Source organism: Pholcus phalangioides, unplaced genomic scaffold (assembly GCF_987345545.1).
Source record: "Pholcus phalangioides strain wild (caught in Gottingen) unplaced genomic scaffold, Ppha-v1.0 ptg000003l_1, whole genome shotgun sequence".
In the NCBI taxonomy this organism is placed as follows: domain Eukaryota; kingdom Metazoa; phylum Arthropoda; class Arachnida; order Araneae; family Pholcidae; genus Pholcus; species Pholcus phalangioides.
This window is the reverse complement of record NW_028301596.1, coordinates 34,292,599-34,310,706: the sequence shown is the minus strand read 5'-3', so window position 1 is coordinate 34,310,706 and position 18,108 is coordinate 34,292,599. Positions and strand designations below refer to the sequence as shown.

The 18,108-nt window shown below is 33.7% G+C and overlaps 1 protein-coding gene across 6 annotated transcripts in view; it reads right to left on the bottom strand.

Annotated features, from left to right (window-relative positions):
- LOC149088447 (transducin-like enhancer protein 4) overlaps nucleotides 1-18,108 on the bottom strand; it is a 307,412-nt gene that overhangs the window by 228,446 nt on the left and 60,858 nt on the right. For all 6 annotated transcript variants that reach the window (XM_089247536.1, XM_089247540.1, XM_089247539.1 and 3 more), the window contains 2 exons: nucleotides 14,611-14,674; nucleotides 8,166-8,210 (listed from right to left, as the gene is read on the bottom strand). In XM_089247536.1, coding sequence (XP_089103662.1) covers nucleotides 8,166-8,210; nucleotides 14,611-14,674 — 109 coding nt within the window. The remainder of the gene's footprint in view (nucleotides 1-8,165; nucleotides 8,211-14,610; nucleotides 14,675-18,108) is intronic.

Genomic DNA, 18,108 nt, shown 5'->3' with positions numbered 1-18,108 from the left:
TGATGAAGTTGGGAAAATATGTTCCGATAACTAAATTAGCGTGATCGGTCTCAGAAACTGAACAATATGCTTTGATATGATGCAAGATATAGAGAAATAATTTCGGCTCTTGCAGGTGGAAAAATTGTAATAAAATCTCAAAAAATCACGATGTAAAAGAACCTACAAGTCCCTATATACAGATCTTAACATTATGACAGCCAGAGCATAGAGCAGGGGTCTTCAATGTATGGTCCGCGTTCCACATTTGGCCCTCGGGGCTTTTTTGTTGTGGCCCGCCAAAAATTTCTAGAGAATGGTTGAAAACATTGAAAGACAATTAATTCTGTAGTTAAAGAAGAAACAATTTCGAAGTTGATGAAAGAAACAATTTCGGAGTTGATGAAAGAAACAATTTCGGAGTTGATGAAAGAAACAATTTTGGAGTTGATGTAAGAAACAATTTCGGAATTGAAATGAAAGAAATTATTATAGAATTCGCGAAGGAAATTATTACAAAATTCGGGAAAGAAAAAATTTTAGAATTTATGTGAAACAAATAATTTTTGGTTTTTAAAACGAAAAGAAATGGAAATTCATCAGAAATCAGAATTAGTGAAAAAATACATAAAAATCAATGAGAGAAATAATTTTGTTATTTGTGATACAAATTATTTCACAATTAATAAAATAATAATTGCATAATTATTGAAAGAAATGATTTAAAGTGATATTGAGAACGAAATATGAATTCAGAATATCCGAGATAGGCCTAAATAATTACAGGATCATTTAAAGTGATTTCAGATTGGGATTAATTCAATTAATTAGAAACTTTTCCAGATAATAAGACTGACAATTTTCCAACCATATTACCAAGCAAACTTTAGCGGCAACAATGCCAGGTAATTATAACAATGGTGAATTACTTTTTAGAAGAAAAAGTGTTATTGAATTATATTCGTGTAACTTTCAAAATATAGTCGAACCATAGATAAAACGAAGTCGTTTTACTCATTGAAAAAATTTCTTATACCGAAAATACTGTTTTCTGTATAAGAAAGTTTAATGCCGAAATTGGACTTTTGATGAATGGAAGAAGGTTGCCTGGTCTGACGAGTCAATATTTCTTTTCCGTGACGCTAATGCCAGGATCACTGTGGCGCAAGCAGCACGAAGCCATGGATCCGGCATGCCACATGACAACTGTTCAAGTGGGTGGCGATGGAATCCCAGTCTGGGAGGATCATTTTTCTGATATACTCTTGGCCCCTTATTACCAATTGAAACATCCGTCAATGCCAGCATCTACCTCCACATTGTTGCTCACCCCGTTTATGGCAATAATGTTTCCTGATGGTGATGGCTATTTCCAGCAGGACAATGCACCCTCCCACGGGGCTGGAATTATCTCAGATTGGTTTGAGTAACATGATTCGGAGTTTCAATTGCTTCAATACCCCCCCCCCCCTCCCAGTCACCCGATCTCAACCCAATTGAGCATTTGTGAGACGAGGTTGAAATGTTGAAATGTCTGTTAAAAGCTTCGAAACACCACCTTCTAATCTGAGGTAATTAAGGGCTGCCATTTCGTTAACATTGACTAATATTCCTCCTCAATGGTTTCAGCAACTTGTAGAGTACATACCTGGAAGAATATCTGATGTCATCAAAGCCAGAGGAGGTCCCACACGATATCAGTAGTGAGTAGCACGGTGTTCCTAATTTTTTGGCCACTGGGTGTATAACTCAATACTCTGTAATCTCAAGCAATAAACATAAACTGTGTCATTGAATATCAGTGAAATTTTTGAGGAAAATGAGTTATATTTTATGACTAAATGAAAAAAAATAAAATTGTCATAATGATAACAACAACTGAAATCTTCTTCCAAAATGATAGAAGAAAAACATTTTCTGCGGAACTCTTCGCAATACACAAACGCACACAAAAACGAATAACAGATACTACTTATTATAAAAATTAAAAATCATTCAATGATAACCATATCATTTTAGCCAAAACTGAAAAAAATATATTTCTCTCAGAAGTAACTGATATCAAATAACCTAAAACCACTCGCAATTAAATCATAAAAACAAAATATCTCAACGCAAACAGAAGAACGATTAACTCCGAAAAATAAAGTAACAAAGAAAACGAAGCATCGAAAGAAAAACGAAATCGAAATAAGATTTTCTTTCACTGAAACTCGATCATTTCTTGTAAATTTAATGCAAAATTTCAAATAGATAAAGCATACATGAATACAGAAAAATAATAATAATAAATTATAAAATTCACCGACGAAAAGCGATAAGAAAATAAAATTTTTTCTAAAGAACATTCCACAGCTATTAAATATCTTTTGAGGCAAGTGAAAGAAAAATAGAAACGAAATAAAAAATGCCATCAGCTAATCGACTGCGAAACGCCTATTAAAAGAAATGTGAAAACCCCGAGATTTTCTTATTTAATATTCGGATCAGCGGGAAGAAGAAAAATAAAATAAATAATAATAAAAAGAAGAAGAAGAAAAAAAAACCTGATGTTATACACAAGAAAAGCGAGGAGTTTTCATACAGATGTGTGTGTAAAAAGGGCTGGTGAAGATGTAGTAGAAGGGCGAACAGTTTAAACCGATGAGTGAATGAATCTTGCCGCTAGGCGTTGTTGGATGCGAAGTGAAAAAAAATAAAATAAAATAAAAATAAGAGGAGAAACAAGGAATAAGGAATATAAGAAATAAATAAGAAAAATATCAAACGGAATGAGAAGAAAGATGCAAGAGGGATGAGAAAAGACGCTGATGGAGGATGAACGGAGGTACGAGAGAAAAGAGATGAGAAATATTTGTGGGAGTTATACGCCGGGGCGAAGTGGCGCCTTGGATAGATATATAAGGAATAAAAAAACATAAAAATAAAATTGGTAGCGGTGGTGGTGCAAAAGGATGTTGCAGAGAAGAGGCAGAACTCACTGTGTATGTATGTGTGTGGATGTTCCAAGTAACCCTTATTTGCATTTATTCCGTGCAAACATGCAACGTCGCAATCTGCAAGAAGAAGGCGGCGAAGCGAAATGAGGAAAGAGGTTGAAGGCTGAGGCTCACATATTCGAACCAAAAAAAAAAAACTTATATATAAGGAATCGAGAGAAGGTTGAAGTGGATACGGAACCGGCAATGGTGGAGAAGGAGGTTACAGTATAGACAGTACATGCGGCAGTGGCGGCGGCAGTATAGAGAGAATCGTGTTCTTACGCACACGATATACATAAAATCGACAGGAGTTAAACTAGATGTTGAACTTCGTTATTTTAAGTCGGAACCAGGCGCGAAAAAAAATATTAAGAAAAATATACACACGCAAAGAAGTGTGTATATATATATATATATGTACGTATAAAATAAGAAATAACAAAAAAAAATGAGTAAGAGACGGGGATTGGTCGAAGAGAGAATGTGCAGTGAAGAAAATGTTTGAGTAGCTCAGTGAGGAACTTGAAACCTTAGGAAATATCGAGCCGTGAGGCATTATGAAACACGGCTGAAAAACTTAGGTGTATATATATGTATGTATATGCATATGTATTTTCCTCCGTCTTAACACGGCACTGAATTACTGCCAAGGAAGTTGATATAAAAAAATTTTCGCACTCCATCCCCCAGTGAAGCCCTTCCCTGTTATTCGGCGTCCCCTCAATTCTTATACATGCGTATTTCCAATTTTTATTTTGTATTTTACTAAAGCACAAACTCGTCTCGAATTTCAATTTCTTATCTGCATCATTTGATTTCTTGCTATATCTAAAAAAAAAAACTGATGTTAGAGCGCGAGGAAGACAAGAAAACGTGAAATATTATTTGCAACGCGTGTGCCGGCCGTGTACTTACATCCTGTAAGTACAGAACAAAAAGATATCTCGGATTTCAACGAAGAGAATAGGGAGGTAGAAAAATTATAATATTTCTTCGGAAGATGGGAGATAGACTCTCTCAAATTCGTAACACGATATTGAAGCCCTTTTCTTGGGGGGGGGGGGGGGGCATCGGAAAATAGTGTATTCAGTACTCGGTTTATTATTATTATTTATTCTTTCAAACAAATGCACTTGTTCGTTTTCGGATGGGGATAAACATGGATTTATGTGAATACGAAACAAAGTAAAAAAAAAAACAGATTACATCGTGAATTCTATGAAAGATTTCCACCTAAAAGTGCGATTGTGAAGACTTTGAACGTCTTAACATGACACTGAATTACTGCCAAGGAAGTTGATATGAAAAAATTTCCGTACTCCATCCTCACAGTCAAGCCCTCTCCTGTTAATGGACCCCCCCCCCCCAATTCTTATACTCGTATATGCTTATTCCAATTTTTTTTATATTAGCAAAAATGCCAGGAACTGCTCGGGGTTTCTCTATATACTGGGAGTACTGAAGAAATGACAAACCATTGCAAAAAAGTAAGCATGTGTGATACACATTGTTTGGGAGCTACGGTAACCAAAGTAAACATTCTGAGAGTCATTTTCGAGGCCCACGAACCATTATTGACCAACAGTTTCCAGCCAATTTTGAGTATTTGCCCAGCTCTGACGAACTTTTGAAGTAGCCTATCATTTAAGTCTGGTCCTGTTTGGTAAATATGCAAAATGTAGGGACGATCGGCTGAAGATTGCAGATTTGTATAGCAAACACGCACACAGCCAGAAAATCAATTATATATATACAAAGCCACCGCTTGTATAAGAATCACTGGTTATAAGAATCAACCGCTTATAAGAATCAACCGCTTATAAGAATCAAATCGGAAAAACGAAAACCAAATGCTGTTTTAATGTAGGAAAATCATTGGCTATAAGAATGAGATTTCCGCTTATAAGAATCAAAAAAAAAATCTTCAAAACTGCCACTATTCATCTCAGTGGCAGGAACTTGAAGAATAAAGTATTTTTGATATTCACATGGTTATTTGGAGGACTACTAATTGTCAAGCACAAACCCGACTTGAATTTCAATTTCTTATCCGAATCATTTGATTTCTTGCTATCTCTAAAGAAAAAATTAATGCTGTGATGTTAGAAATCAAGGAAGACAAGAAAACGTGAAATATCATTTACAACGCGTGTTCCGACTGTTGTACTTATAGAATGCAAGTGCAGAACAAAAACGTATCTCCGATTTCAACGAAGAGAATGAGGACGCGCGCGATGGAAAAATTGTATTATTTCTTCCGAAGATAAGATAGACTTTCTTAAATATTCGTAACACAATCGTGAAGCCTTTTCTTGGGGGGGGGGGGAATTGGAAATAGTGCATTCAGTACTCAGTTTATTATTATTATTCTTTTATTACTTCAAACAAAGGCACTTGTTCGTTTTTGAATGGGGGGATGAACCCGAATTTATGTGAGTACCAAACAAAAAGAAAAGATTCTATCTTGGCTTCTTTGAAAGATTTTCGTCTAAAAGTGCGATTGTGAAGACTCGAATAAAATTTTCAACTTCTAATAGTATTTTCTTACCTAAGGAATGAGAATAATCTCAAATAACTGCGCTATTCTCGGAATATTTTGTCTGCTTTTGTGTTTTTTTTTGGGGGGTGGGGGGTAGATCGCTCGTGTGGCGACAGCATCGAAACTAAAAAGAAAAGACATTCCGAATTCAATTATTTCTCCCCCCCCCCCTCCACAATCCGGGACGTTTATGCTGGAAGTTACTCCTTTTTGAGATGAAATTTTATGAAATTTTATACCAAATCTCTGATTTCATGGGGAGGAATAATCAAAAAATAGTAATTTAGGGTGGAATGTATTGTCGGACAGAAATGTCGTAGGTATTGTTCGATTCAGAAAAATCGTTTTCAATAAGTGATGTTATTGAAAAAATTTTTTATATATATAAAATAGAGTTTTGTCTCTGTAAGAGACAAAACTCATTGTCTGAGGGAATTATTATTATTTCAAGCGTGTCTCAAGAAACCATTGTTATACGATGTTCCTCAACGGAATAAGTTTTAAATGTTTAAATGGATCTTTGAATTATGTTTCCCGAAGATATGAAATCTTTGCGAATGGCTCATAATGGATTAAACATGCAGAAAACTATTATGAAAATAATAATAAATTAATTTTGGATTTTATGTGTGATACTGATGTTTGATGAGAGACATATAGTCACACGTTAATGGACGGTGCTAGACACTGATCAAGAGATAAACTCGGGATAAGTTTTCTATAAGATATGTACCAAATTTTTCCCGAAACCGTATATCGATTTTCAATTTATAAAACGAATGGCGTAAGTCGTCCATCCCTAGCAGAATGCTCTACAATCAAAAAATTAAAATAATTGTTCAACAATGTTTTAAAAACACGATTTTGCCAACAATGAACAAACGCTTTTATCAGCAATCTTTCCAATAACTATTTAGTCCAGAAATATTTCCAACAGTTATTTTGTCAATAATATTTTGAAAAAACTCTTAAAGAAAACTATTGTCAACAATGTTTCCAATAACTATCTGGTCAACAATTCAAATGACAATGAGAAAATGCTTATATCTCAAAAAAGTTATTTCGGAGTTATCATGTTCTGACCAAACACCACAGAATTTTTCCATCAATCAACTGTCAACATCTGCTCCAATAGTTTACTCCAAATATATTTCCAACAGTCATTTTGTCAACAATGTTCTGAAAGAACACTTTTGTCAACAATGTTTCCAATAACTATCTGATCGACAGTTTTTTCACCAAACACTCTGTGAAAATTTGTTTCAATAATTTACTCCAAATATATTTCTAACAATAATTTGGTCAGCTAAGTTTTCAAAAAAATTTTTTTATCAACAATATTACGACAGATATCTTTTTGTCAAGAATGTTTTTAAGGAACACAATTGTCACTAATGTTTTGAAGAAACACAAATGTCACTAATGCTTTCGATAAGTATTTTGTCGGAAATTTTTCCAACAAAACATCTTGTTGTCGGTTTTCATCGATCATTCGATCAACATTTCCAAAAATAATTCAGTCCAAAAATTTTTCTAACAGTAATTTGATCAAAACTGTTTTGAAAGAACACTTTGATCAACAACGTTTCCAATTGGCCAATAATTTTTGATCAAAAATGAAAGTGAACAAGCATGAGAAAATTGAAATGCTAAATTAGCAAGGGATCAATTAATTAATTTTGAAACTTCATGATAATGGAACCGAAGCTTCTGTGACAAAAACTAGGATTGTCAATTTTCCAGTAATTGGATTGCCTGGAATTTTCCAGGAATTTATTGCCGAAAATATTCCAGGAATCTTAAGAGTAAAATAACGTAGTGTTTCTCTCTCTCGAAATATTACGTTAATAAAACTATTTCAACTAATCCAAAAAAAAAATTAATAACATATAAAGGAAACAGTTATTTTCCGGATATTATGCTGAGGTGAGCTCGGAAAGAAAAGTCATCACGTCTCCGCCGGGACTCGAACCCAGGCCCTCTTCCATACCGGGCAAGCATGCTACCATCTACACCACTGGAGACACATGAATCTGCCTTCCAAATTTCACGCACTGTGTCGTGAGGCGCTGAAGTAGAGGCATTAGTAGCCTCTCTTAACTTCAGGAAATGGCCCCCGGGTGGGACGGTTTAGAGAGATATAGATGGCTTTTTTCTCAGTCGGGTTCGAGTCCCGGCGGAGACGTGATGACTTTTCTTTCCGAGCTCACCTCAGCATAATATCCGGAAAATAACTGTTTCCTTGATATGTCTGGCTGAGAAAAAAGCCATCTATATCTCTATATAACATTTAGTTTTACACATTTACTCATAAAAGCGACGCAAGAGAAATGGATAAATAAATGAGAACATATAAGAGATGCAAAAAGTTCCTACAGTGCATTACTACACACAAAACTTGGATTGTATGGCAACATTGCATTCCAGCTGAATCACGTCAAGTTCAAGTATTTATGTAATAATCATGATAAATAATTAAATGCAGGAATAGTAATTTATCATTCATGATAAATCACTGCCTATATGAATAGTCATTCACCATTTATGATAAATTGCTGTACGTATGAATGTACGTTACATCGATGAAAAAAACTTATGAATAAGGTCATAGATATCAAATAAATAATTATACAGAAAACAAATATTAACAAAGATAAAACTCTTACCTGTTTGTGCATTTCCACATTCAGACCGTAGGACATTTCATAATACTGTGAATATAAAATTTAAAAAAAATTAATTCCTCAAAATTTCAACAATATTGTTGAAGAAGTACGACATCAATCAAAATCACTATTTTAGAAGTCATTCTTTAGCGAAATTTCATAGCGTGATGATTATAAAATTAGATATTCTTCATGAAAAGATTTCTGATAAATGAAACGGTAAAAAGTTGCTAGAGAACATATAGTTTCAAAAGTCATTGTTATTGGTTTAGTATTTCCAAAAAAAAATTCATTGTTGTAATCAATGATATAACGTTAATAATTTCCAAATTAGGTAATCAGATAAACAAAATTCAGTAGTCAATAATTTAAAGGATTATGTTACTCTTAACTCAGTCGTTATCAACACAGGACGTGACAGGAAGCAGGGATGAAAATCGTCTTAAAGGGGAAGCCATGATAGGTCAGCGTTCCCAGCAAGATCTGCTTGATTATTTCCCTGACCAAAACTCAGAAATTTCTATTTCTCTGAACAGAATTAAGAATTTCCCCTGACCTAAACCCTTGATGAGAAATAGAAATAATTCAAAAATTTAATCTTTCCAATACTTTTCGAGATGCAGTTTCTTCCCCTCACCTTCAAAATTTTTCAAATAAAGCTAAGATAAATACATTTGAAAGTAAGCACTGTGGTCTCCAAGTATTCAAGTTGTGTTCAATACGTACGTATAATATTTTTGTTTGCTGTTGAGCCAATAGAGAGCGCCAACTTTCCTAATGAAAAGTAAAATTTCGGTAAATAAAAGTGAAAATGTTGGATATCGTGGTCATTGTGATTTAATATAATTTTCATTTCATTTTTTATGTCTGATTTATTCGCGAAGCTTAATAAATATTGTTCCTACATCAGTTTTTTTACTATACCAACGTTGTAAAATGGCAATTAAATTGTTCTCCCCTTTAATCGGATATTGTGTGTTAGAATCGGTGATATCCGATTAACTGGGGCCGACTGCAGTTACATATTTCTCGGACATTTGCCAAATATTTTATGATTTCCCTGACCATTTCTGATTTCCCCGACTTTACAGGGCGCTGGGAATCTTGCAGGTCACCAAGGGAGACACAGAGGAAGATGAAGAATACATCTATGAAAAAGTAAAACACGTGACTCTACTTTTATACCCCCCACAACTTCAGAACAGAGAATGACAGGACAAAATAACTACTAAGAACTTTTTTGAGCGAGATTCATTAACAGAATTTTTTACCCTATAAAATTTACATAGAAATCAATTCAGCAAGTAGAAGCTGTCTGATTTTCAGAATATGGGCCCCATATACCTGTTTATCTCCAGGGAGGCTGTAATATGACAATACGGGCCACGAGCATAAAAAGTATGAGAAACACTGTTTTAGCATTAGCTTGTATAAAAACGCTTTGAATTTGAATAGTTAGCACATCAAATATTCTTAAAATAATAATTTACTTCACTATGCTGTATATGTATTTGAAGCACGAAGCTCCTTTCTTTACATTAATATTTCTATCTGATTAAATTACATAGAACTAGGGTACTTACATAGAACTAGGGTACTAGGGAACTTACATATACTAGGGTGTTATATGAAATTATATAAATTGAGAATTATGATTTGTAGAGAGCACATATAATCGCATAAAAAAAATCTTTTGAAATGATTTCTTTTCCAATTATTCCCCTATGATATTTAAATAATGGGATTAATAATTAAGTATTAATTTGTGAATGCAACTTCTCCATTAAATTTCGGAATCAACTATCAAAATCAATCGAATAAATGCTGAACTGATTATCTTAATTCTAAGAATATCTAATGACTAGCCAGAATACAGTACATACATGTAACAACAATTTTAAGTCACCGAAAGAGTTCTGTAGCTTCACATATGCATATATTTTTTTATCTGCCAATACCCTTCTATATTATAATTAGTACTGAACTCAAACTTATGAAATCCATTATATTATTTACAAATAAATTGGATTCCAAAAATTGTTTATATATTATTTATACAGTATTAAACAAATTAAGATATTGGAAATATCAACAAAAAATTAATTATGCATATTATAATGGGAAATTCATCTAATTGAATAATTAGAATAGAGTATTTACGGAATATATCGAATTCACATCTAATTAATAAAAAAATACTTCATTATGTACCAAAATTTCGAACCCATAGATTTCAGTGATCATAACTTATCTCATATTAATATTTGAATATTTTATATATGTGTATGATGATAGAATTAATATATAATTTCATTTTTTTTTACAATAAATTTAGTTACCGAAGTATTGTATATGAATGATGTATTTTCTCTGATTAAGATGGCTTCATCAGAACAATATTATAACACACAATTATTAATACTGTATGAAAAAAGAATTGACTCGGCAATTCGAAAATACAAAGTTTTGAACAATTTTTCACACAAGAATTACGGAATTATGCATTATAATTTTTCATTATACTAAAACTATTGTACATTTTTTCAGTGGGATATTTCCATCGATTTTGAAGGAAAAATTAGATTTATTTAATTTCCTTAAACTTTCTTTATTTCTAAACAGACAGACAATTTTCTTGTAAGGCCGTAAGCCTGATACAATTTGGTGTCAGGAAAAAAAAAATTAATGTGAGATAAACTGTGTGAGGCTGCATTTTAGAAAAAAAAAATTGGAAAAATACAAATATACAAATACAACGCCACAACAGGCAAAATGCCCAACGAGGTGGCTGATAAAAAGATGCCCATAAAAAGTAACTATTTTTTATTAAAAACAATATGGGGGGGTGGGGGGCAATACAACAACAAGAAAAAATTTTCAAAAAATCATCTATATACAAGTACAATGTTCTTAAAACTCATTCACATATTCATTTTCTGAAAGAACAAAACTCTTCTTTGTTCGGAAAAAGAGTCTAGTGGTCAGAAATTACAGAAATGAGTCGTGGAGGGGTGATGTTTATGTCTGGTCGTCCGGAGAGTTCACCTTTGTATTTGCTGAGTCCGAGTGGTCTTTGGATGTGAATTGGGTCACCATCTGTTGCAAAGTGTTGAAAATTCTGTCTCGACTGACGTTAATAAAGCCTGTCTAATCTGACGAAATAGGTGGCGTGTTCCTTCCATCATTAACGAGGGAAAAAAACAACACATAATTCCGAACTGAATTTTCTCGAGGGATACTTCCTCAGAACATGCCAGGATTTCCCCGTTAATGATGGAAGGAACACGCCACCTATTTCGTCAGCCTGGACAGGCTTTATTAACCTCAGTCGAGACAGAATTTTCAACACTTTGCAACAGATGGCACCCCGATTCGCATCCAAAGACCACTCGAACTCAGCAAATACAAAGGCGAACTCTCCGGACGAGCAGACATAACCCCATCCACGACTCATTTGTGTGATTTCTGACCACGAGGTCCTCATAACGGCTCTCCATTGTAGAGCCGAAACGCGTCGACCATTCGACAAATTAAATTGTATTGTCTTAAAAACGTGTAAATTTTTTGTATACATTAATTATTTTCTGTCTCCCTCTCCTCGCAATGTATATTATTCTTTTTTGTTTGGGGGGTCTTCCACAGTTCAGTCTGTCAACTCTCTTTGGCAATGCAAATTATGAAGATACGTAAGTTTTTTTACGAGTGACGCTCTTTTGAGACCACTTCTAAGAGCACAGTGCTAAATACATAGCTGCCAAGTCTCCCGAATTTTAGGTTCATCTCTCCACCTCACGAAAAAGTGCTTAAATCTCCCGAATTTTTAAAAAATCACAAAAAATCCCTAATTGTCCCTAAAAATTCCCTACTTCATTTAAAAAATATCCCCGCTTCTGAAAACAATCCCTAAGGATTTTTTTGTAGGGCAAAGTCTTTTGCCTCTGTTTTTTCCCCCTTTCGAAATGACGTCACACGTCGTAAATGGGGGAATAGTGCGAAATTCCATTTTTAAGGAAGTTTTACGAACCCTCTGATGGTAACAAGGAAAGTTTTTTGTCTTATCGTGCATGGCTATAATAATTAAAGATTATAGTGACGCGGTTGTGGTCCAAACTTCCTCTTTTGTTGAAGTTACGTACGTGCGATAACAAAACATGAATACTGATAAGCAAAAAAATATTTAATCAATTTTAAAGATACTTATTCTCCGATGAATTTCCTTTCATGAAACGTTCCAGAAAAAGGGCCGACTTGTTCTATTTGTACAAGTTATGTTACGGACATAAACATCATCACCCATGTGAAATAAAAAAAAACATCAAGCGTCACAGTCAGTGTTCTTCAAAAATTTACGCTTTTTTCCTCCATCTTCCGATGATTTTGGGGTGATTCGCGCAGAGAGAATGTTCGTTTATATCGTTTCTAAATTTAACACAATATTTTTTTTTAGATCACCATTGAAGTTTTGGCTTTCAATTTCATTTGTTTTTTGCGTAGGGATTTTATTCCCTACGCTTTAACTTTTATGTGTGGACAATCCCTATTTTATTTAGACAAATCCCTTTTGTATTTACTAGGGAGTGGTTTCAGTATAAAATGCGGGTCCGCGCGAAAATCTCCCTAATTTTCATTTTCAAAAGTTGGCAGCTATGTAAATATGTAAATTACAAACTCCGATATAAATAAGTCAAGGTGGACCAGACAGTTTTATAGACATAGTACATTGTCTGTTCCTTTTTTAAAAGGATTTGCTTAAATTTAAGTGTTCAATGCGCCACAGTAATCGTTTTTACCAAATAAAGCACTTTCATTTCTAGCTCTTTGCTGAGCATGGTAAATATTGCTTTTGCCTCTGCATACCCCTAAAAATACAGAAGACAATTGAATGCTATTGGGCATCATCAGTCACAACACCTAGAATAGGTCTATGTACCCAACTGCTTTGTTATGCAAACTGTTGTCTCACCTATACACAAAATGTGCACCATAATTTTGAACGATGAATGTTAGTTACTGTCAAGACCATGAGTAAATACAAAATTATTTTCTTTTCAACCAGGCAAAAGTTTTAATGACTACTCTACTTGTTGAATTCTCAAATTAAACAAATGAAAAACTAATAAACCACCAAATGGTACCCCCCATGCACCCCCCCCCCACAAATAACCTTAAAAACGATATAATTTCTGCTTTGGCAGAATCATTAATTGCAATATACTACATACGTATTATTTGGCATAATATAGATGATTCCCTACTCAATTAAAATCAATTATACGAATTTTGTTGATAGGATTTGGTAGGAAAAGTAGGACGAGTGGGAGCCCTGCAGAAGTATAGACCAGAATGCATAAAAACGGATATGACGGAAATATAAGTAAAAAATTTTAATAAATGATATTGTAATAAAAAATATTGAACATAGTTATACAAATACAAATACAACGCCACAACAGGAAAAATGCCCAACGAGGTGGCTGATAAAAAGATGCCCATAAAAATTATTCTCAAAATAGGTGTACATCACATTAAATAAAACAAATTTGTATTAGTTGTAAATGAGAAAATAGTCATCAGGGTATTCTAATCGTGCAATTTAATTCCTTGTTTCTATAAATTTCCAAAATTTTAAAAATTGTATTTTAGGTGAAAAGAAAAATGAGAGATAATATTAGATAAAATTCATCATAGAGAAAATTCAATTTAAAATTAGGGAACTAATCAGCTATATTCATCGCAAATATACTAGTAACTATCAATTAATAACCACCTAAAGTAATATTAGATGCGTCCATTGCGAATCGGTCTGGCAGCCGGGAATATTAGTGTCACGATTGGTAATCGGGAGGCGTCGTAATCACGATAATTTCTCGGATCCAGGATTTGGATACGTCGGGACGCGGATAGTCGTACCAGCGTGTACTTGGCTGTGACAGCTACGTTGCAGATACGATACTGGACAAATACTAATATATGTATATATAATATATTCTCCGCGGTATGTACATAAGCGATAGATAGAGTCAAACATTGCCGTGTTTCGCTAGTGAAGCTCTGGGATAGTGTGTTCCTGCCCACTGTCGAGGAAAACACGGGGTGCTTCGTCAACGGTAAATACTAGGTCCTATTGTGATTCACAAAGGGGGGAGCAAGCAGGTGCACATTGCATCCACGTATTTGTCTCTATTATGTAGGTTTACCGGAGTTTGCTGGCTGCGGTGTAAGCCACTGAAAATACCCCGTGCACTTTTGTGACAATCTCATCCGTACAGTGGTTTTTAAGTTTACATATGTATATGTATTACATAAAGAAGGCCCAATTGACTTCAACGCAACGCTTTTGGAATGAAAAAACTGATGATTTTATTGCATTAAATTTCAAGTCAAATTCAGCATTTTTAGGGCTTTTATAATGCAAATAATGAGAAATTATTAAGAATGTACTCACCATCACGTAATGCCTTTGCATTTCCGTTTTTTCACTAGCTAGTTTCTCACACTCCAATTTCAAACTACAAAGAAAAATGGGTAAATAAGTGCATGAAATAAAATTTAATATGAACAGTATACGAGTACATATGAACACTATTCATATTATTATTATTATTATCTTATTATCTCTCAAACTTTATGTGTGAATTAAACTCAATATATTGATATCTCCGAGTCTTTTCATTCACTTTGTGTAGTTTTACACACACTGACAGTAATTCCTCTTGAAACTTCTCCATGGGTCTTCATCATAAGCTGTTTACAAGTTGCGAAATAATCTGTTAAATTAATGAATGCCAAATTTCGTTCTGGAATTTCCAAGTATGTATTTTCATGACCCGATGAACTCACCCGACAAACCAGTCACGGCCCAGGCTCTGTCCCTCCAGGGATATAAGCCTTTTACCCTTGCGGGTTGGGTCGCGCTGGGGAACTCACCCAACACTTGAAGAATACAGTATATAGGAAGTGTGGATATTATGGAATAACCCTTTTTTTTTATTTCTTTATTTTCTTATTATTCCAATTTGAAATATGATAGAAACCTGAAACCTGTATTTTTGCAAAACTTTGGATTCTTGTAATTGCATTGATTAAGTGAATAGTATTTAAGAAGAAATATATCATGTCATGTAATAAAAGATTCAAAATTTAAAAGAAAAACTGATTAAAATTGATCAAAAGAAAGATATAATGAGTCCATGAAATAATAAAAAAAAAAATCATAGTTTGTTTTTTACACTTGATGATGGTGGTGTCATGGTCTATTTACGAAAGTCACAGATACAGTTCTCCGTCTCAACAAACTCGATTTGGCTACAGAAAATAGGACAACCATTTAACCCAGACCTCTCCTCTTCTATCTTTCAAAAATTAACCCTCTTGAAGAAATATTCTGCATCACCTTTATGTGGTACCGTAGATGGTACGAAGCCCAACTCAGATAATGCTTATTGTATCCCATATAACCCGACACACAATCAACACTTTGATATACACTGGCTTAGTTTCAAATTATTAGGCTCTCTTCCAATAATTAATATGCATTTTTGAGAACTTGTCTGTTTAAATTTCTGGAAACCGGAAAATAAATCACTTATAGCAGACGTAATGATGGTGGCAACCGAACGGCATTTATAATAAGTTTATCACAGTTCCACTTGGCAGCCAACTTCCCCATACCTGAAGGTGTAATAAACCCGGCGTTTCGTATTACCCTATTCTATAATAAACGTGCAAGTAATTTTCATACAAGAGGATATCTATAATATTTATTTTCCCATGAAATAAAGACATTGAATAGATAAGATTATAGATAATAGATACAGAATATTTTCCCATAAAAATGCAGTTTTATAAGCTAATAATATTTCCTTACAACCTGCAAAAAATAATTTCATATAATCAAATTCAATAAACAAAATGTAGTCATCAAAATTATAGTCAAGACGAAGAATATTAATTCCCTTCTCCTCCGCATTATCATCTACAAACACCCCCTTCAACAAACAACACGAATCGACTATCCCGTCCGTCCCCAAAGATTATTAACATTCAAATTGAAAATTCGATAAATTTTCTTTCTCCTCTCTCTCGACTCATAATAGTAATTAATAAAAATAAAATAAAATTTCCACCAATAATTTTCTTTTTCTCCTCAATTCATGTTTTTTTTATACACACACACACACACACACATATCTCTCAAAAGAGTCACAAAAATTTCTTCTCCTCCATTTATACACGACTTTATCCGGGCGCTTAATAAGATTGAAAGCCTAAATTTTTGTGTTGAATAAATAAATATATTTTGAAGGGAAGGGTAAAAAAAATACAAATTATACATATAATACATAGGGAAAAAAATTTTTTTTTTTTTGCTTCGTGCCGATTTTTCCCGCTTGCTTTTAATAAACATGTGTACACGGGCATGACAAAAAAAAAAAACAATAAAAAAAAATAAATTCCTATGCAAAAAAAATTGCAAAAAACAGCAAAAGCTCTCATTTTCTCCATCAAGCCTCCCCCCCTATTTCACTATCACATCCACCTCCATCAGCTCATATACCCCTACTTGCCACCCATCCAAGCACCTCCCACCCTGTCTTTTATACGTTAATGAGTTTTTCTAATCGAAATGCATTTGCATATCTTAACAAGTTTCTCTTGTTGTTTTTTTTTTATTTTTTTCTCGTTTTCTTTAAAGGGTATATATATATTTTTTGTGCCTATCTCTTAGTGAGTCCCGTCCCCTCGCATACGAGATCCCGTCTCCATACTCCCTACGAAAAAAAAAAGAAAAAAAAGCTTAACGAGTTTTTGGTGCGTCTTTCATTTCCATTAATTTTGGAGCTTTTTTTCTATTTTCTTTTTTTTTCATTATTATTATTTTTATAAATTATTATTTTTTTTTTTACTCCTTCTCCTCCGGCTTCAACTTCTTCCTCCGTCGTATCTGCGCTCATAAAGCCCTCCTATTTGCTTCTTTTCTTAACGAATGTTCTTATTAAAAACGATGTTAGTGCTGCGCCTTGCCCTACGCCTAACACATACATAGGCGTTTTTCCCCCCTAATTTTTTTTTTCTCTCTCTCTTCTCCACTCATCTAGTTTCGTTTTTTTTTTCATTATTTTCATTACCGCTTTTTTTTCATTATTAGGAAAAAAAAATTTTTTTTTCTACTTGCTCCTTGCGTATTTGCGCGCTTCTACTCGGCGCTTTCGGGGTAGTACTTCATCCTGAGCCTCCCACAACATACCATACCATACCCATCACCTCGTTTCTCTAACACATACACATACTATGCATACATTTTAAGGCTCGCTCGTTTCGCCTTTAATTTTTTTTCCCCTTTATTTTTTGTTTTCATTAGAGAGAGAAACGTTAAGAGTAAAAAAAAAAAATAAAAAATAAGCTTAGTCATTAATGGTTTTAAAAATACAAACATGGTATTTTTTTTTTGAAAATTTTTTCTAAGAGAGGACAAAAAAATACCAAAAAAAAGCATATGCCCTGCAGTGTAATAGAAGCGGACTCTGTACATGTACAAATTTTTTTTTATTCTCGCTCCCATACCCTCGTTCCTCAACACGTACCCTCCGTCCCTTATACACTCTTTTCGTGTAAATCTCCTAGCTACTGCTTTTAATCATTTTTTTTTTGTTGTTGTTTAATCTTCATTTTTTTTTCTTTCTCTCAGTTTTTTTCGCATCCGCCCCACAGTACACTCTTCTGTACAGTGTTTAGAATATACACATTTAAAAAAAAATCGGGATGGATGGTGGTACGAAGCGGTACTTTTTTGTCTGTGTGGGGAAGGGTATTCATAGCTCCAGGGTGCGTTTTCGCAATATATTTTAATGAACCTTCTAACTGCTGGGTATTAGGAAAAAATGAACAAAAAAAAATATATTTTTATAAAAAGGATACTTAAAAAGAATAAGATATATATATA